This window comes from Mixia osmundae, assembly GCF_000708205.1.
Source record: "Mixia osmundae IAM 14324 unplaced genomic scaffold scaffold_6, whole genome shotgun sequence".
Taxonomy (NCBI): domain Eukaryota; kingdom Fungi; phylum Basidiomycota; class Mixiomycetes; order Mixiales; family Mixiaceae; genus Mixia; species Mixia osmundae.
The window spans coordinates 976,448-993,808 of NW_014575558.1; the positions used below are offsets into that span (position 1 = coordinate 976,448).

At 55.8% G+C, this 17,361-nt stretch overlaps 12 protein-coding genes across 12 annotated transcripts; 6 read left to right on the top strand and 6 right to left on the bottom strand.

Annotated features, from left to right (window-relative positions):
• Positions 1–10: 10 nt before the first annotated feature.
• On the top strand, positions 11–632 carry L969DRAFT_18179 (uncharacterized protein; the record flags this gene model as incomplete). The annotated part of the gene is made up of 4 exons (XM_014711709.1): positions 11–79; positions 138–266; positions 313–422; positions 527–632. 4 exons carry the CDS (start codon positions 11–13, stop codon positions 630–632), a joined length of 414 nt encoding a protein of 137 aa, XP_014567195.1.
• A 100-nt stretch (positions 633–732) lies between these two features.
• L969DRAFT_95251 (uncharacterized protein) lies at positions 733–2,188 on the bottom strand (the record flags this gene model as incomplete). The annotated part of the gene is made up of 4 exons (XM_014712181.1): positions 733–968; positions 1,021–1,507; positions 1,559–1,738; positions 1,796–2,188. The coding sequence occupies 4 exons, from the start codon at positions 2,186–2,188 to the stop codon at positions 733–735; spliced, it is 1,296 nt and encodes a 431-aa protein (XP_014567667.1).
• A 60-nt stretch (positions 2,189–2,248) lies between these two features.
• Positions 2,249–2,870, top strand: L969DRAFT_88559 (uncharacterized protein). The gene is made up of 2 exons (XM_014712182.1): positions 2,249–2,556; positions 2,611–2,870. The coding sequence occupies exons 1-2, from the start codon at positions 2,499–2,501 to the stop codon at positions 2,751–2,753; spliced, it is 201 nt and encodes a 66-aa protein (XP_014567668.1). The 5' UTR covers positions 2,249–2,498; the 3' UTR covers positions 2,754–2,870.
• Positions 2,871–2,924: 54 nt separating this feature from the next.
• L969DRAFT_95252 (uncharacterized protein) lies at positions 2,925–3,727 on the bottom strand (the record flags this gene model as incomplete). Its single annotated transcript, XM_014712183.1, has 3 exons — positions 2,925–3,172; positions 3,222–3,423; positions 3,473–3,727. 3 exons carry the CDS (start codon positions 3,725–3,727, stop codon positions 2,925–2,927), a joined length of 705 nt encoding a protein of 234 aa, XP_014567669.1.
• Positions 3,728–3,733: 6 nt separating this feature from the next.
• L969DRAFT_88563 (uncharacterized protein) lies at positions 3,734–5,718 on the top strand. The gene is made up of 8 exons (XM_014712184.1): positions 3,734–4,202; positions 4,258–4,353; positions 4,401–4,477; positions 4,530–4,674; positions 4,728–4,869; positions 4,919–5,168; positions 5,222–5,586; positions 5,636–5,718. The coding sequence occupies exons 1-7, from the start codon at positions 3,902–3,904 to the stop codon at positions 5,321–5,323; spliced, it is 1,113 nt and encodes a 370-aa protein (XP_014567670.1). The 5' UTR covers positions 3,734–3,901; the 3' UTR covers positions 5,324–5,586; positions 5,636–5,718.
• A 3,673-nt stretch (positions 5,719–9,391) lies between these two features.
• On the bottom strand, positions 9,392–9,745 carry L969DRAFT_49892 (uncharacterized protein; the record flags this gene model as incomplete). Its single annotated transcript, XM_014712185.1, has 3 exons — positions 9,392–9,477; positions 9,525–9,635; positions 9,685–9,745. Coding segments are annotated over 3 exons (258 nt in total), but the record flags the coding sequence as incomplete, so codon positions are not given.
• A 523-nt stretch (positions 9,746–10,268) lies between these two features.
• Positions 10,269–11,416, bottom strand: L969DRAFT_88566 (uncharacterized protein). Its single transcript, XM_014712186.1, has 9 exons — positions 11,315–11,416; positions 11,200–11,260; positions 11,080–11,141; positions 10,946–11,020; positions 10,796–10,895; positions 10,696–10,739; positions 10,596–10,640; positions 10,482–10,547; positions 10,269–10,427 (listed from the first exon to the last, which is right to left on the bottom strand). The coding sequence occupies exons 1-9, from the start codon at positions 11,322–11,324 to the stop codon at positions 10,402–10,404; spliced, it is 489 nt and encodes a 162-aa protein (XP_014567672.1). The 5' UTR covers positions 11,325–11,416; the 3' UTR covers positions 10,269–10,401.
• A 349-nt stretch (positions 11,417–11,765) lies between these two features.
• L969DRAFT_88567 (uncharacterized protein) lies at positions 11,766–12,582 on the top strand. The gene is made up of 4 exons (XM_014712187.1): positions 11,766–11,909; positions 11,966–12,255; positions 12,308–12,336; positions 12,397–12,582. The coding sequence occupies exons 1-4, from the start codon at positions 11,779–11,781 to the stop codon at positions 12,427–12,429; spliced, it is 483 nt and encodes a 160-aa protein (XP_014567673.1). The 5' UTR covers positions 11,766–11,778; the 3' UTR covers positions 12,430–12,582.
• Positions 12,435–14,426, bottom strand: L969DRAFT_76060 (uncharacterized protein; the record flags this gene model as incomplete). Its single annotated transcript, XM_014712188.1, has 4 exons — positions 12,435–12,473; positions 12,532–12,571; positions 12,652–13,574; positions 14,070–14,426. 4 exons carry the CDS (start codon positions 14,424–14,426, stop codon positions 12,435–12,437), a joined length of 1,359 nt encoding a protein of 452 aa, XP_014567674.1.
• A 697-nt stretch (positions 14,427–15,123) lies between these two features.
• Positions 15,124–16,006, top strand: L969DRAFT_512964 (uncharacterized protein). The gene is made up of 2 exons (XM_014712189.1): positions 15,124–15,249; positions 15,296–16,006. The coding sequence occupies exon 2, from the start codon at positions 15,304–15,306 to the stop codon at positions 15,784–15,786; it is 483 nt and encodes a 160-aa protein (XP_014567675.1). The 5' UTR covers positions 15,124–15,249; positions 15,296–15,303; the 3' UTR covers positions 15,787–16,006.
• Positions 15,856–16,719, bottom strand: L969DRAFT_625724 (uncharacterized protein; the record flags this gene model as incomplete). The annotated part of the gene is made up of 4 exons (XM_014712190.1): positions 15,856–16,140; positions 16,191–16,412; positions 16,469–16,507; positions 16,554–16,719. 4 exons carry the CDS (start codon positions 16,717–16,719, stop codon positions 15,926–15,928), a joined length of 642 nt encoding a protein of 213 aa, XP_014567676.1. The 3' UTR covers positions 15,856–15,925.
• On the top strand, positions 16,612–17,337 carry L969DRAFT_513426 (uncharacterized protein). Its single transcript, XM_014712191.1, has 2 exons — positions 16,612–16,708; positions 16,760–17,337. The coding sequence occupies exon 2, from the start codon at positions 16,808–16,810 to the stop codon at positions 17,255–17,257; it is 450 nt and encodes a 149-aa protein (XP_014567677.1). The 5' UTR covers positions 16,612–16,708; positions 16,760–16,807; the 3' UTR covers positions 17,258–17,337.
• Positions 17,338–17,361: the final 24 nt, after the last annotated feature.

Genomic DNA, 17,361 nt, shown 5'->3' on the forward strand with positions numbered 1-17,361 from the left:
AGTCGAAGCGATGCGATTTGCAGTCTTCTTCGCGGCTGTGCATACTGCGTATAGCTTCGCGGTGGAGTATCGTTTCGATGTAAGATGGAAGGCAGGTCGAGGGCGTCCTTGCTGCTTGACGTTGCTAACGAAAGCAGACCGATTGCTGGCTGGCTGGCGTTTACTGGACCTACTTTCAGAACCTTGGCGGTCCGGATAGCTTCACATTCTGGATCACAGAGCGGCGACCAGATTCGTCACTCGTTGAAGATTACTCATTCGAGCTTGTCAGTCAAGGTCGATATCGAATAAGTAACCCTGACGACGGCGCAGCTACGACCGGGCGAGTTTATACGAGTCGATAGCGAATTCTTCTACAATGAAGAGGATGAGCCTTTCTTGTTGCTCACCACAGTGCTCTCCAGTCGTCCGATCGACGAGGGGTACGCGGATTATTGTTATGGACGGATGGGCACGGTCATTGCGTTTGATCTGCTGAGAAGTAATGCGCGCTCTGAGTTGCGCGTAACATGCTGATGGTCGGCAGAGCGGTACACGACTTCACCTTCCGGCTTCGAGATGCTGTGTCCGCCGCCCGCTCAACAAGCCGATCTGGTGCCGATTCCACCAGGTCGGATGTCTCGCTGGATTGACTATCAAGCTGATGAGAAGCGTAGAGCGCGAGATATGCACGAGCAACTTGTCAGTGCATTGGTCGCTCACAACGGTACCTGTCGAGCTTGAGAGCTCGGTCTAAGATTGCATGATCGGCTTGAATTCTCGCAGGATGAGCGGAACACTCTGGACGGGAATGATGGCTGCTTCGGTGACGACGCAAGTGATATCCTCCGGTCGCGAGACATCGTAGAGCAAGTTGAGCACGCTGAGATGCTCGTTAGGTGGCACGAACGTTTGATGCTGGGCTGGCGGCGGGTCGACCAAGCTGTCTTGAGACCTTGCGCTCGCAGGCCATACTGCAAGAGGCGATGCTGCTCATCTTGTCAGTGTCATGTTGCCGGACCAGCGTGAGGGAAAAGGTACCCATCTCATTACCGACTATACTGTCAAGCATGATGCGGTCGCTAAACTTGTAAGTCTCGCAGCAGCAGACGACAGGTTTGCCTGCAGACTTTGAAAGAAGAGCAACGGTTGCCGTGCCCGCACGTGCAAACATGGCCCCATCCGACAAGAGGGCCGATGTTCCCAACAGCACGAGGGAGACACTTGATAATACTGTTGACATGGAAGGTATCAAGACATAGGTCGCCGGAATGTGGTGGTCTACAAGCCGCTGCAGGAGATGACGGCCTTCGAGCATGGGACGAGAGTCGACACAGATGACGCTGAAGCGCTTGCCTGATCGCCAGGCTGTGAGGAGGATCTGCTCGACGAGAGATGAACGCGCGTAGGTCAAGATGACATCGCCATCGTTGATCTTGTCGAGCGCGTGGGTCTGGATGACTTGGCCAGCCAGATGGATGCGATCGCGTATGAAGTGATCAATTCTCTCGCAAAGCATCGCCTTTGCCTGTTCATGCTGTGTCAGTCCTGAGTCATCTGCACAACGCAGCAAGCCTGCCTGTTCGTCTGGCATGTCGGGGCCGACTTGATTGATTTCCCATTTGAGCCACCGGATGGCATTACCCATACTCACTGCGAGCGGTCTGGCTCTGACGAGATGCGTGATCTGAGGCGACAGATGGGTGGGCAGATGGCGAAAGAGCGCCGTGCCTGCCGGAGGCTGATAGGATTGGATAACCTGCTCGTGTCTCGATCAATCTCTTGGTCTGCTCGAATAGCAGCCCGGGCAACGGACGAGCTTGAAGGCTTCGAGCATGGCTATAGCTCGTGCATTTGCGCCTACGATCTTGAAGTCTGCGTACTGACTCGCAAGTCTGACGACGGCAGGATGAACATAGTCTTTGTCTGACGCATTCGATTTGGCCAGCGTCCTTGCAGACCGTGGCGGGTCAAGATGCAGGAACAAATTCAGAGGAGTCTGTGCGGCCTGTGCTGGCGCGATAGAGGCTGGCGTGGTACCCGGCTGGGCTGCTGTAGGAGGAGCGTTAGGTTTTCGTCGAGAGGTCGGATTGGCATGACTGGCTGCTGAGCTCGTGCTCGCTTGAGGTCGTTGCTGAGCACTGGCGTCCTTGTGCGCCTTCTTTGCTGCTTTTGCCTTGGCCTTGGCTTCATTCTGCTCCACACTCATCTTGGCTCGCCGCTGGCAACTCGACCTCGTCGCGATTCGCGCCACGCTTCGAAGTTGTGGCGACGGTGCACACGCCCGGCCGGCCTATCTCGTCGCTCGAAGCTCTGTTTCATCTCGCTAGGGTCCCATACACGCATGCTAAGACTAGCTATCACTTCTGAGTTGCCTCGACAACTATCGCCTGGTCATGTCATCTCATGTATCCTGTCGTTCTGTTCGCCTCACCAGCCAAGTCTAGGTACTGAGGAGGTACTGAGAAGCAGCACTAGTGCGCTAGAGCAAGACGGCTTCGTACATTCTTCACACAGCCATGATGGTCAAGACGATCATGCTGCTCTCCCTGGTCCTCGCGGCCGTTGCCATTCCAAGTAAGCTCTCGGTTGCGTCGCCCGGTCGGACTCAGCTGACCGGGCGTCGGTCAGCCGCCAAGCCTTCATTCCTTGATCAGTGTGATGACTCGAATTGCGGCATCGGTGGCAGATGCAACACGCTGACCGGGTTCTGCAAGGGCGCGCCTCAATATCAGTGCTGCTTTGCAAACGACCGATGCGATCGTAACTGCTAGTCATGGATTTGCTGTCTCTGTATGTCTAGACGCTTGCATCATCCGAGTTTTTGCATCTCCTCGCGCTCGTTGCGTCTGCAATAGTCCGTGACGTTCGATGACACCAATAGCATGCAATGCACAGATGGCTCTTGCTCTGATCTGCACAGCTGCACCGAGAGCAATGCGAGGCTATCTGGACCTATGCGCAAGTCCTCCTGTTACTGTTGTCAAGGCGGCAGGCGAAAGAGGCCATTGACACCTATTCTCACGACGGGTGAGGGAAGCCAGCTGGCAATCGCCCTGTTGGATTTGGCATGCATAGGTCTTGAGCTGCTCGGCTTCTTCCGAGCCGGATTTGCATACGACGCCAGCGATGGTCGGTTTGCCGTCATTGCGACATTTGAACTCGAAGAATGGCTTGTCGTTTTCGAGTGTTACTGGTCTGAATGAGCCCCCATACTCTGCAGCGGATCCGAGGCGACTCACGGTTGATGAACCCCCACGTCATATCGACGTGGTAGTAGAGATCACAGCAGCTCAGGACAAAGTTGACCACATTTTGAGTGTCGCCAGTCACTTTGAATGGCGTGTCTCTGACGCCGGTCATGAAGTAGTAGAGCTCACTGGGCGTCTGTATCATATCCCTGATGGTACATTTGGGATTCCAATGATTTGGCCCCTGTTGCGACTGCAGACTGTCTTAGCCAAATCAACCATCGCGATCTATCGGCCCCGACCATGCACGAGGCAAATAGCTTGCCAGAAGGCAATGGTTGCTTCATTCGTGCTCGGAAGATCGTCTGAGGTGACGAGGCTGTGACTGCAAAGAGCCCGAGCTCGCCATTGGGGGCCTTGTAGGTGCCTTCACAACGAACTGCGCAGGACGAGACTCCGATGCAAATCTCGCCGCTCTTCTTGTCGGGACCGGGTGGTCGACCGGAACCGGACAGTGCAAAGTTGACGAGGAAAGGCAGCAGATATAGACGGGTCATGAATCAGGTTGTCAGTCGCGGAACACACAGGATGTCGGCTCCATAGGGGTCCAACGTGTCAATTGATTTCTACCCCTCTATTGCCGAAAACGATCAGAGTCCGGGGTGCACGCGGCCATAGCCGAATCAGCAACGAGTCTGTTCGCTTCTGTGCTGCCTACTGTAGAAGCAAGTATGCCGGGCACGTTCACCATCGACACTGTCGTCTCACTGTTGGACAAGTACCCTTTCTCGCCAGCGGGAGCGACAGTCATCTCGCTGTTGCTGTGGAACAAAGCACGACAACTCTCGGCTTATGAGCTCACTTTTGGTCAATGGCTCAAAGATACCGCCTCGGCGAGAACGAAAGCGTATCTCGCTTGGGTCTTCCTCAAGACGCTCAATCGAGTCGTCGTGAGATTGATCATCAATCGGGGCTGGAAGCGTGATCGTCCTGCCTGGACAAGCGGCAAGGAGGTCATTGTCATCACGGGAGGCAAGTGGCAATGATACCTCATTCGCATAAGCACGAACTGATGAGCTTGTCACAGGCGCTGGAGGTATTGGTGGTGCCTTGGTCGATTTGCTTAGCAAAAAGACTAACAAAGTCGCCGTGCTTGACTTGGGACCACCCACTTATAAAGCTCGTGCGTAGATTCCAATGTAGCTGACCATGGTGTTGATGAGTATGCAGGCAATGTCAACTACTACAAGTGCGACGTATCGAGCGAAAAGCAAGTGGCCGAAGTGGCCAAGCAGATCCGTTCAGATGTAGGGTGCTCGACGCAAATCTACAGACACAGGCCTGACGCATGCTCAACAGCTCGGCCATCCTACTATCCTCATCAACAATGCCGGTATCGCTCGTGGCGAGACCATCATGAATCTGTCTGCGCAACAGTTCATGAAGACGTACAAGGTCAACACGCTCGCTGCATTCATCATCATCAAAGAATTCATTCCCCACAGTCCGTGCCTTTACTAGCCAAGGAGATTTGTGCTGAACCGGATTGGGTCGTAGTCATCAAGACAAATCATGGTCACATCATGACGGTGGCCTCTTCGGCATCGTATGCCTCGATTCCCCAACTGAGCGAGTACGCTTGCAGCAAGTCTGCTGTACTCTCGCTTCACGAAGTCCTTTCATCCGAGCTCATCCATAGGTATGCGCATCCACTCGCATGGCATATCGGCCTGCTGATGCATAGACAGATACAATGCCCCGCGCGTGCGAACGAGCGTCATCTGCCCGACCAAGGTTCAGACGAACATGGGCCAAGCGATGGAAGACCATCCATCTCAGTTCTGGACACCTGTTCTGACGCCGCAAGAGGTGGCAAAGGAGATGTTTGCGCTCATCGACTCTGGCCTGAGTGGCCACAAGGTCATGCCGCTCTATGCAAGCCTCATCTTGCCCTCTATCCGAGCCTTGCCCGAATGGCATCGCTTCGTCGTCAATACTGTTGGTTTCCTACGTATCTCACTCCGCAAGAGCAGCTGACGCGTTGATGACAGGCGGGCAAGACGCACGAGACCATCACCGACAAGCGAAATGCGAGCATCATGGAGGATTACCGCAAGAAGCTAGCAGAGCAGGACGAGAACAAAGACGACTGATCTCGCTGCGAGACAGTGCGTGATGTGCAATGCAGTTACTAATTCGCTTGTTCGTTCTTTCGCTCGACAAAGAGCCTGAGATTATGTCTCATTTTGGTAGCCACCTTCGCCTCGTGCCTGGCCAGACATGGATTCCTTCACTCTGGTCTCCTCGTCTTGAGCAGTCTTGCTGCCTGCCTGGCCCTGCGTCTCCTCCTTCTGGCCCGTTGCTTCACCTAGAGTGGTGTTGCCATCGATTTGAGTGTCGCCGGAGAAAGCGTCCTGTGGATCAATGAGCTCTGATGCTGCGCATAGTGAGCATGCAGCGTGCCTTGCTAGCTTGACTTTGTGGTCCTGCTTCCATAGTGGCTACTCAATTGTCTTACTTTCAATGCTTGAGGAGCTACAACTGTGCCACCAAGGTCACCCCTTTTGCCGCCGGGTGCGTCATCGTCAAAAATCAATTGACGCACACGCGTTTCTGCCGCCATTTTGGGCAGACCCACCAAATCGCATTACCCGAGCCTGGATCTTCATCAGCTGCAGCGATCAATGGAAAGCTTCGATGGCGTCTGTCAGAGATTCTCTCTTGCCGGGCAAGCCAGGCGATCGGGGCATGCGTAGAATCTCAATGTGCTGTCCGGAATGCAGGCCGAGATTTTGAAGGCTTGCGTGGTCAGCGAGCGAAGGCAGTGCCTTTGAGAACCTGATCAGACAAGACAGCGCAGCAGAGGACGAGCACTTGATTGGGCTTCGACTGTCTGCACCCCTGCGACTGCTCACAGTCTAGAGCGAACCGGTTTCACTCTCTCGCATACGCATTCGCATATCAAAACTCGTTCGTCTGATAGATCCATCAGACAAGGCCCCGTCTGGTACTGGCAAGGCCCCCCACACCCACACTCTTTTCGTCGTAGCACCCACCTGTCGGCCTTTACTGCGCTCGCACAGGCTGCTACTGCCTGCTGGCAGGCACCCTATACCTATCTCAGTCACTTGTCGTCGGTACTGGTTATCTGACTCGACATGTCTGACTACTGGACCCGCCGCTTCCCTCTACCGGCAGCCGCGGACCATCCTTCAAGTCCATCTGCCTCATTCTACTCGCAACTCAAGGACTTTGAAGCAAAATCGGCGAATTTGGTCGCGCGCGGTAACCCGAAAGCGAGCGAGGAGGCACTGAGGAATGCGAGAGGTGGCGAGTCGCTCGTTGCGACTCTCTCTGCCCTTGCTGCTTCGTCTGCCGCCGCAGAAGCCAGAGCAGACGCGACGCCAACCTTTGATGCCCCGCCAGCGTACGCGATATTGCCCTCCGCATGCACTTCTGCGACTGACACGAGACGCACAGTGCTACTATAACAGAGACAGTCGTCTATACACCTACTGCCGATGCTGCCTTCTCATCCTATACGGCCGCTCTGGGTTCGGCGGCAGCTTCACTCAGCTCATTGCTCAGCAAGGCCACTGCTGCTCCATCGTCTAGAGGTGGCGCTGTCAAGATTGCGTCTGCTGGCTCTGCCATCTCGTTCGGCTCGAGCTCGAGCAAGGTCGAAGCGCTTCCTACCAGAGCAGTCAACAAAGGCTCTGGCATTCTGACTTCGACACAAGCGCAGGCTTCGATCGCGACGGCGCCGAATGAGTCTAGCCAGTCTGTCTTTGGCGGAAATGGAGCTACCCAGAAGATTAAGATAGTGCGGCCCTCGCAAGCGGCTGCATCGTCATCCAATGCAGCAAGTGCCTCGTCTGTCGCGCAAGCCTCAAGCAGTATGACAGCCAGTCGCGCCGCTGTCACTGCGGAGCCGACCGCTGCAAGCTCGCCAGTCAGTGTCATAGCAGGCACTCCGTCTCGCGCGGTCAAGCTGGGCGGCGCACTGAGCTCGATCCAGTTCGGCGACGGAAGTCTCGAGACCGTCACGACTTCGCCCGATGCTGCGCCGACAGCCTCCGCTAGCGCAGACGAGCCCACTTCGTCCGCAAGTGTATCGCAAGACGTCTCTTCAGATGCTGCCGTACCGACTGTGTCGTCAGATGCTGCTGTGTCTAGCTCGTCAGATGTCGTGGTTCCCAGCTCATCAGATGCTGCTGGCGCAACCTCGGCGGCGGCAACCGACGTGCCGATATCTACGGACGTGTCATCCCTCGCAGCATCCCCTACAGCCGGTGAGTTCAATGGCATGCATCAATGAGCCAAGGCTGATTTGAATGGCTAGGTGGAACAGGATCAAGCTTGTCGCTACCAGCTGCGACAACTGCGCCAATCGCAACATCCGTGGCTGACAACAGTACTGTACCAGCAACGACGTCTGCGCCGAGCAATGCCACAATGACGAGCACTGCGATCCCACTCTCAACTCTGCTGCCAGGTCTGAATACGACTTCGATCATAGCCAATGCAACGTCGTCTGTGCTCAACGCGACGGCATCTGTCACGGCGATGCCTACCAATGCGACGGCGAGCATCACCGGCATTCGCACCCTCAATGCAACTTCCACGTCTGCGCGGAGTCTCAATGCGACTTCGACAGGCTTGAGCTCACTCAACGCGACTGCTACCGGCGTACGAGGACTCAATGCGACCTCTACGGGCATACGGTCGCTCAACGCGACATCGTCGATCAGTCTGCCGCTCAACGCAACGTCAACGCGTGGCCTGAATGCGACAGCGACCTCTAGCCTCAACATGACGAGGACAAGCACGAGCATGAGCTTCACGTCAACCTCGACAGTGATCATCGGCGCTGGTGGATCGACGCTATCGGGCACGCAGACGGATTGGCCAGCGACGAGCTACACGGCGCATGATCATGCAACTTCCACCGCGACGAGCTCGTCTGCGACAGCAACGACGACCATCTCGGCCAACCCGGTATCGACGTTCTTCAAAGATCTGCCTCACTCGCCCACTAACATCGTCATTGTCAGTCTTGGCGCACTCGGTGCTACTGTCTTGCTGTTTGCTTCTTCTGCCTTTGCTCTCAGACGATTCTGCGCCCGCAACAAAGGCCGTAGAGCGAGCTCCGCCGGTTCAGAGGCTGGCTTCATACATGATGACCGATCAGGCAACTTCTTCCCGAATTCGGACGGTCAAGAACCATGGGATGCGCTCACTGGAGAGAGCCGAGCGGCTGCACGCCGATGGAGCTTGCGCAATGGAGAGGAAGACGCGATGATGATCGATCCTTTCGCTGACCCTCGCTCGCCTGGCTCGGCTTCCTCCGCGGCCAATGCTCGCATGCGACAACGCTCGCCACTGGCGATTCGGTCTGTCCTGGCTGCTAATCAGCCGCGATATGCTGGCATCAGGGAAGAAGAGGAAGATGAGCACGATGAGACGATGTCGGATCATACAGTCACCGGACCTGCCACGCCCCGACAAGCCCAGCCGCCTGCACTCGTCAGACAACAATCAATCCCGTTCCATCTGCCAAGTTCGTCGCATGCCGCAGCAGGTACAAGTGAGCCTGTTGGCAGCCCGACCAGTCTGCATCGCAACTCGAATGGGAGCACAATGTCCGCCGCTAGCCAAGTAGCCGATGATGCGGTCATCCAGATGCACTCGGGTCCTGTGCCGATACGCGCGCTGTCCATTGCAAAGCGGATGCCCATGTCGCAACTGCAGCAGCAGCCCTCTCAGCAGACAACGACCTCCACTGGGCGGTCTTCTCCCCAGTCAGTAAAGTCTGGCGCCGGTAGCGCAGCTGGCAGCATTGCTCAAGTCATTCGACCCAAAGCCGCTGCTCTCGCTCGCCACAAGTCGATGGCCAGCTCAATGTGGTCAGACGACACTGCCGATACGGAAGCCTCGCATGTCACCGCACCTCAACGGACGACGCGCTCCGCTCGCTTCGATTCACTGACAAATCAGTACTATCAGATCGATCCGCGAGAAGAAGCTGAAGACGATGAGAGCACAGAGGCAGATTACGACGATGTACAGCTCCATTCGCCAACTCAAGAGCATGCCCTTTCCCCGCCGCCGCTTGTGTCTAGCTTCAGTCCTAGATCCTCTGTAAGCTCCCTTGGGTGAGCGTGATATGCTCGATGCAATGCATTTCGAATGGGACAGCCCTCTTGAAATCGTCCTGAGTTCTAGTCTTCGATGATCGGAGGCGGCATGGGCTCGTCCCAAGGCTTGGCATCGATTTGAGCAAGATACAACTCACAACCGTGCGACACTGTTGCACCAGATGATCATTATTCCGTTGAAGCAGCTCGGACGCACCTTCTTGGGGGAACTTTTGCCTGCACATATCCATGATGGGCAGATCGTAACTTGGCGCTTGTCCAACACCGCAAGTGACCGTAAGAGCTTCACCTTCGCTGCGGAACTTATCTGGGTCCCTCGTCTTCAGAGACGGCAAGCTCGATAGCGGCATACTCACAATTCGTGTATCCGACTGTGATTGTGTGGTTGAGCGTGGCTGTACAGCAGTTGTCGATCCAGCCTGTACAAAGTATCAGAAAGCGGCGATGGGTCTTTGAAACGATTGGACATGCTTGTGCCGGAGTTTGCACGCCATTTGATCGAGAGCACTAGCTTGCAGCTCACTCCAGTCGGATCAGACTCGCGATTCAAAATGATCCTAGAGGTATCGATATGGTGAGGTGCCGTTATTCTCGCCACGGAACAGATGAGATCTCTCGCTCCAGGGTAGAGAAACACCCGCAGTTTGACGTTTGTAAAGGCAAAGCGGGTGAACGTCGAAGGCGATGTGGGACAGAAGCCGAGCGCCTTGTAGAACCGATAGTAGCTGCGCTGAGTAGGTGCTTGATGGGGAAACCCACAGAGCGCACAGGCCGCAAATAGACCAGATAAGACTGCGACTATGAGGTATGAGCGCATGCCGTCAGAGCCGACCAAAGAGCGTTGGGAAGGATGAGGTAGCTGAGGGAACGCGTGGTGTCGCAACGAAGACGCGTTTGAACTAGATCGTTACGGCGCTCGGTCGAGCTCAAGGACTGCTGAGGGCGGGTCCCGCGAAATGAGCTTGCAGTTGTTCTATACAACCTCATGCGGAATCATGTCAAGTTTTCGTTTCGTTCTTACTTTTTGTCCATTCGATCGTTGTATGATGGCTCGTCGGACGATCATCTCGCCTTTAGACGGTACCGCTCTTAGCGATGGCTGCGTAGATCGCGAGTCAGCAAAGGGAGGGTGGGCTCGCATGCAAGGACATACTGATTGTACCATTGGGCTTGCCTGAGCCAGATCCGAGAGTCTCGATCTTCTTGACAACGTCCATGCCTGTTGCAGGCGTCAGCAAAAGGTATCAGCAAGCGTGCGATGGCTCACCCTTGACAACTTCGCCGAAGACGACGTGCTTGCCATCGAGCCATGCTGAGAGAGAGCAAAGGGTCAGCTGGGCGCCGGAAAAGAGCGCAGTTGCACGTACAGGTGACGACGGTGGTGATGAAGAACTGGCTTCCGTTGGTGTTGCTATAGGCTCAAGTCAGCATAAACTCCAGGTAGTATCGAAGGGAGGAAGGACTGACGGTCCAGCGTTGGCCATGCTGAGGAGACCGGGCTTGGTGTGCTTCAGGTTGAAGTTCTCATCGGCAAACTTTTCGCCGTAGATGGACTTGCCGCCGGTGCCTGTGCTCATAGATCAGCTTGCGCTGTATGAAAGACGCGAGAGAAGATACCGTTGCCGCGGGTGAAGTCACCACCCTGAAGCATGAACTGGGGGATCACGCGGTGGAAAGAGGATCCTTGGTAGCCTGTAGATGACACGTGCTCAGACGGTGTCTGCTTCGATAGTCCAAACAGAAGAGCTCACCGTAGCCTTGGCCGCCCGTGCAGAGCTCTCTGAAGTTCTTGGTCGTCTTGGGCACGACATCACTGCAATACACAATGCCGAATCAGCTCAGGCCAGCCCAGGCACGGAGCGCAGACTGACTCGTAGAGCTTGAATTCAACCCGGCCGAGAGGGCTGTTGTTGTGGGTGATCTCAAAGAAGACTGCAAGCCGCTAGCGTCAGCCTGGGTGTCAGACTGATCGAGTGCGTGGCTGACCGTTAGACATTGTCGGGGCTGACGAATAGGATCGAGATTGGAGAGCGGTCTGTCTGAATAAGTTCCGAGTGAGGCTGACTGTCGCCATGCAAGGATACGCCTGTCAGTATGCATGCTCTGAGACTGCTACGAGACTCGATGCAGGGACACAGGCGGCCGCAGAAAGGGCAGGGACGGTGGAGGTAACCACAGCGCGATGCACGAGCCGATGTGCTCGTGCGAGAGGCAGGGATCCCCTCGGACGTTGCGTGCTGGCTCTATCATAGAGCAGATGTGACGAGGAGCGGGGAAGAGCTCGATTGAGTCACCTACCTTTGACTATTTGAGCAGAAGCAGCGAGCGAGCCAAATCTTAAAATCTCGAGTCTTCCGCCGGCCCGTTTTGCCGGTGGAGCCGTGAGAGAAGCGAGAATCGCCTTGGTGCGTGAGGCAGCTATAAGAATCGAACAAAGTGCTTGCTGGACGATGGCAGGCAAGGAGGAGAGCTGGCTGAGCAGCTTCTTCGGCAGCGCATCGCAGCTCTTGAGCAGCTCACAAGATCAGCAAGACACGCCCGCGCTGCCGGACGCGGACACCTTACCGTCAGATTTCTCATCGTCTGTGTCCTCAATCCGGCATCGCAACTCGGGATGCTGATCGAGATGTGAGACAGGATATCGACGGGATGGAGCAGGATGACGAGCATCCGATGCGATGATGGCGAGGATGAGGATCCCAAGCCATCTGCGGACGAGGGCGAGGAAGCGGAAGGAGGCGGCGAGGGCGGAGAGGCAGAGGAGGAAGAGGAGGAGGAAGAGGAGCCTGTAGATCCGGCGGATGAGATCAAGGAGAAGTGCAAGTCTTCGTCGCAGTGCAAGGCGGCCAAGCACCACTTTGAGGAGTGCCAGGAACGCGTAGAGGCCGGCAAGGGCTTCAAGGGCGAGAACTGCGTCGAGGAGCTGTGTGAGTATCTGCAGAGCAGACGATGGGTCCTGTGCTGACGTTCCGGTCATAGTCCATCTGCTACACTGCGTGGACGAATGCGTCAGTCGCGCAGTCTGTCTTCAGTTTTGGCCATCGCTGACTTGTCTACGCTTTCCGCAGGCTGCTCCTAAGATCTTCGCCTCTATGAAGTAGATTGTTCAGACGCTTCCCACGAGGCAGGGATGGCGTTGCGAGCTCTGAACATCAGCATGCAATGCAGCAGATTTGACGTTCAGAGTGCATTTGAGATGTTACATTCAAATAATCAGGAAGCGCATACAGTCGGTCCGGAGGCCTAGCCAGGCGAAGTCTCAGAAACTAGCTTTGAATGAAAGATCAGCTCGATTCATGCTCGCGAGAGACGTGTGGACGCACAAGAGTGAACCGAGAAGTAAGCCGCCGGCCATGCCGCCCATGAGAGGCATGCCCATGCCCATACCGCCCATCCCCATACCGCCGCCATAGCCACGACCATAGCCTCCGCCATAGCCATAGCCGCTCCTGCGATAGTAAGGATCGCCAGGGGCAGCATAGCGCCCGCCAGAATAGTAAGGATCATAGTAGCCACCCTGCTGTTGCGGTGGCGCTCTGCCTTCGCGGACGGCTTTGTAATACTCTTGCTCCTGCGCACGCTGCTGCTCGATCATCTTCAGCCGTCGCTGTCGGTGGGCTTCGTAGAGCTCGGCTTCGCGCTTGCGAGCTGCCTTGCGCTTCGCTTCTCGTTCGGCATGGGTCGAGTTGGTCACCTTGTCCTTGATCTTCTCGCCCAGACCACGTTTCCGGTTGGGATCGTACGCTGGCTCGGCCTGCTTGCTCGAAGAGGCTTGCTTGCTCGACCCCTGTGCGGGCGCTCTCTTCCTGACCGGCTGTGGCCCTGCAGTGGGCACGCTGTGTCGCTCGGTATCCGGTAATGACTGCAAGTAGACCGGATCGTCGTAGGGGTGCGTCCAGATTGATCGAGGCGGATTGGCCTTTGTGTCGACATAGAAGTGATGGCCAGACTTGCTGTCCATCTGCCTGATCCATCCCTTTGGCAGTTCCCTCAATTCGTCCTCCATCGATGCACGCCTTTCGAGAGGAACGACGCTCTCGTAGCCTGCAATCGTGCTGTTGTCTTCCTCGTCGGTAGTATGACCGTCATTGCTCGTGCTCGCCGTCATGCTCGACGACAGCGCCGGTGCAAGTGAGCTGGAGCCATTGGAGGCCTCGTAGGCAGGCGGTGCTTCACCGGGCGCAACCTCAGGCACGCCTTTCGCCATCGTTGGGTGTCTTCTGCTGATATGCTCGGCTGTAGAGAGCTTCCGATGTCAGCAAGGATAGAGGCTGTGCGAATGTGGCCGGGTACGCCAAGGATGGCTGCTGATCTGAACGAGACCGCTATCAAGAGCGATGCCGTCATCGCGTGTGCCATCTGCGGGTCAACTGTGGCAAACGCGGCGAATGCAGTAGCGAACAACATGCAACTGCCGGCCTCAGAGGCTCGAAATCCTGCACATGTTTTCCCTCATCTTGATACCGATGACTCGACAGCCTTCGATGATCTCGCAGAGCCGTGGTGCTGGTGCTTTGGGGAACCAGTGGGAGCACGGGCGACCAGCGGCAATGACGTCCGGGCGCGACAGGCAGAGCAACCGCACTTGCTCATCTTTTGCCAGGCTGACTGCAGCTAGCGATCGTCAGCACTGGACTGTATGTGCAGTGATGGTCCGCTCACGCTGACGAGGGGCTATGACTGACAAGTCGAGACCAACGCCGAGAACGACTTCGCAGCACCTGGCCGTGATCGCTTGTACTCTATCAGAGGTCGAGCTCGTCCGGCTGGGCAAGATCTGAAGCGCCTCCACGACAAAGTCGGCAGAATCGGGCGTCATTCTTGCTCCTCGCAGGGTACATTGAGGCGCATACTGCAGTCCCTCGGCTTTGCACACCACGTTTTCTTGCCCTTGCTTGCCACCATACTCGAGGCTCAGTCTGAAGGCTGACGGCGTGACTTCTGCTGCCTTGACAAAGGAAACATCGGTCTGGGTGCCATCGCTATAGCTACCTTGACAGGTAGCATAGCAGCGAAAAGCCAGGCAGAAGTCTGCCTTCTCGAGACTTGCGGCAACTCCGAGAAGGAGGCCGAGCAGGATCAAGAAAAGGCCGAGCATGACGATAGGATCAGTGGGGGGACTGCGCAGACTCTGACGCGAGGGGATGTTGCACCACGAGATCAGTCGCCACGCAGGCGTCGCTCAGTCCCCTGTGATACCACAAGAACACCTTGCTCATCATCAAACAAAAGTAGCTATGAAGAACTCGATCCATCTCTGAATTTGCAACCTTCTGCGGTCCCTATTGCACTGGTCACTGCGCAAGCGTCGTCCATCTCCCACAACTCGCATCCAAAAGTTTCTTTTGCTGCGAAGAAGTCGTTACACGTCTTTCCTTCGAACTTTGGAGATCTCGACCGCGATGTCGAACAAGTCAGTCTTATGCTGGGCTGCGTCGCATCGACGTCGCCTGCCAAGCCGATCAGTAGGAACTACCCACGAGAATCAAAAGGTGATTCACCGGAAGGGAAAGCCCACACCATCTTTGTCTCCCATCTCACATCACAGCAGTTTTGAATCGCTGCAACGATCTCTCTCGAGCTGCCTTGGACATGCTTCTGAAATATTGTCTTGGCATCGACTTCGTATACGATCCCAGAGGGCGACATCCTTGAGCTGATATGCCAGCAGTCTGGCAGCCATGGCTGGTCAGCTTCCTTGACGCAGCTCAATTCGGGCGCTCCTGCTTTCCACGCAAGATGAGACATTCCCGCAAGCCAATTGAACATCTGCTGGCCTTTGCCATCTGCGGCCTGGACTCGTCCACGGAAGAGCGTTTTCGCTGCAGCGCACGTCAGGGCCAGCTGGTATACAGATTTATCTACGAACCCGGTCCGGACAGGGTTTTAAAGGTCGATGGCGTTAAGCTGTCGTACAGGGTGTAGGTGCCGGCGCAGATGACCGTACACGATTGAACGCCCACGCAGAGCTCGTCATGGTTCCGTGGTGGCGCGACGATCAAGACGACCAGATTCAACAGTACTGCGAGCAACATCTTGCAGAGCGGCTGCACCTTTGGAGGGGTCGTGTGATCCCAAATTTCATAAAAGCGCGACAGAATCCACTTCGAGACGGGTTGCCGTGCAGCATTGACAACCATTGGCGTTCTGTCTCCGCAGACTCCTGGCGTGGCATGAGAAGCAGCCCTCGCACCACAAAGACACCGATGCATCGCTTCTGCAAACAATGCATTAGACCCATTCACATCACGTGCAACGAAACCCGATTCGCGCCGTGTTTGACCGAGAAGCGCTCGATGCTCCTGCTGTACACGATCTATTCACACTCGATTCCGGACTTGCTGCGGGCTGACTGTGTGCTATTCATCCATCGACGTTGGCTAAACATAATTCTGCGTCGTCAAGATCGAGCTTGGTCTAGAGGAAGCCAATACTCATACTCAAGCATGCCTTTTTGAATCAGCGCACAGTAGAGCGGCTAGTCCGCCGTTGCCACATAGACCCATGCAAGTCTCGTAGGGTCTGCTCGGAACGCATACTTGTCAAAACACCCGGTCGGAGACGACGCAATGCAGCCATCACTATAAGTACAGCTATCTACGAGCTTTCTGATAGCCTAAAACGGCAGCCATGGCCTGTTCGTTGCTCTGATGACAGAGCGCAGCTGTCGCCATCTTCGTCCAATTCGCAGCTGAAAGTGGTTCTCGCAGCGAAGGAGTCTTGACATTGTGTCCCGGTCCTGAGGGAGGGGATTGTCACGGCATTCGTGCAACGGAGAATGAAAGTAGGCACTGTTGCCGCAAAATTGCCCGCTGATCGAATCAGTCAGTCTATGTCGGGACAGATACGACTTCAAAAGTACCTTTGCCAGGACGCCACTCCATCCGCGCTTGCCATGTCAACTCACAGCAATCCGATATTGCCGCAACAATCGCCTCTGAGCTGCCTTGAACGAATTTCTCAAAAGTCGCAGTGGCGTCCACGACATAGTCTCGTTGAGAAGGCGACATCTCCGACTTGACGAGCGAGCATGTGGGCGCCCATGGCTGATCTTTCTGCTTGTGACAGTTCGCATAGAGGACTCCTGTTCAAGGCAACGCTCAAAGCTGGTGTCTGCCGACGGTGATAGACTTGACATACCTTTCACAGGCTGGAGAAGGGCGCGAAAGAGTGTCTTGGCTGTACCATACTGTCAGAACGGCAAATACAAGGGAATTACACCAACTCGGCCCTGAATAGACCCGAAATGCCGACGGCGTGGATGCGCCGGGTACGACGTGCTGCCCAAAACAGTTGACTATGCATGACTGAACGCCGATGCAAAGCTCGCCCAGATTTCTTGGCGGAGCGACGGCAGACCCAACCAGAGCAAGGATCAATGTGAGCCACATCGATGAGAGCGCTCGAGCAAACTAGATGACTTTGTCTGAGAGGGTATGCGGCACAACTCACCTTCACCACCGTTGACTTGCCCCTGGCATGGGCCGAAGACCCTGTTCATCTGACGCGATCTGGCAGCCCTTCCCTTCGAAAGGAGAGCTGGAAACTGACTGGGGATGCCTGAACGGTCAACGCGACCATCAGACCCGGGACAGAGACAGAGGACCTAGAGAAGTGCGCGTCGCGCTTTCGGGCGCAAAGCACCGATGCATCGATGCGGCTGTCAACCTAAAGCGCAAGCATCGCAGCGTCCTTCCGCAAGATCCTCGAGCTGTGTTACAGTTGCCACGTAGGCGTCGCTCGTTCCCCCGACGAACGACAAGAATGCCTGCTCATCATCAAATCAAAAGCAGCATAACTCGAATCAGCTCTGGATTTGCGCGGAGAGACTGCAGTAGGAGAAAATATCCTCGGGACCCGCGCACGTCTCGTCTTCCACGAGGTGAGGACCCGCTACGCAAGCTCGCCGACAGTATCCAGACACTCTAGCCGGGCTCAGCTCCATGAAGATCGAGCCGTGTTCACATCGAGACCAACACCAACGAATGAAGCCTGCCTCCGCTATGCGAGCGGGGGCAGCGAAGAAGGGCTTG

Bases quoted from the DNA above. Each gene is read 5' to 3' on its own strand.
- L969DRAFT_88563 (XM_014712184.1), top strand. From the start codon at position 3,902: ATGCCGGGCACGTTCACCATCGACACTGTCGTCTCACTGTTGGACAAG. The intron at 4,478-4,529 runs GTAGGGTGCTCG...CATGCTCAACAG, and splicing joins CCAAGCAGATCCGTTCAGAT to CTCGGCCATCCTACTATCCT. The intron at 5,169-5,221 runs GTTGGTTTCCTA...CGTTGATGACAG, and splicing joins ATCGCTTCGTCGTCAATACT to GCGGGCAAGACGCACGAGAC.
- L969DRAFT_88567 (XM_014712187.1), top strand. From the start codon at position 11,779: ATGGCAGGCAAGGAGGAGAGCTGGCTGAGCAGCTTCTTCGGCAGCGCA. The intron at 11,910-11,965 runs GTCTGTGTCCTC...GATGTGAGACAG, and splicing joins TTACCGTCAGATTTCTCATC to GATATCGACGGGATGGAGCA. The intron at 12,256-12,307 runs GTGAGTATCTGC...TTCCGGTCATAG, and splicing joins GAACTGCGTCGAGGAGCTGT to TCCATCTGCTACACTGCGTG.
- L969DRAFT_513426 (XM_014712191.1), top strand. From the start codon at position 16,808: ATGGGCCGAAGACCCTGTTCATCTGACGCGATCTGGCAGCCCTTCCCT.
- L969DRAFT_88566 (XM_014712186.1), bottom strand. The intron at 11,142-11,199 runs GTCAGTCTGCGC...TGTGTATTGCAG, and splicing joins GTTGAATTCAAGCTCTACGA to TGATGTCGTGCCCAAGACGA. The intron at 11,021-11,079 runs GTGAGCTCTTCT...TGTCATCTACAG, and splicing joins CACGGGCGGCCAAGGCTACG to GCTACCAAGGATCCTCTTTC.
- L969DRAFT_88559 (XM_014712182.1), top strand. From the start codon at position 2,499: ATGATGGTCAAGACGATCATGCTGCTCTCCCTGGTCCTCGCGGCCGTT. The intron at 2,557-2,610 runs GTAAGCTCTCGG...GGCGTCGGTCAG, and splicing joins CGCGGCCGTTGCCATTCCAA to CCGCCAAGCCTTCATTCCTT.
- L969DRAFT_512964 (XM_014712189.1), top strand. From the start codon at position 15,304: ATGGTTCCGTGGTGGCGCGACGATCAAGACGACCAGATTCAACAGTAC.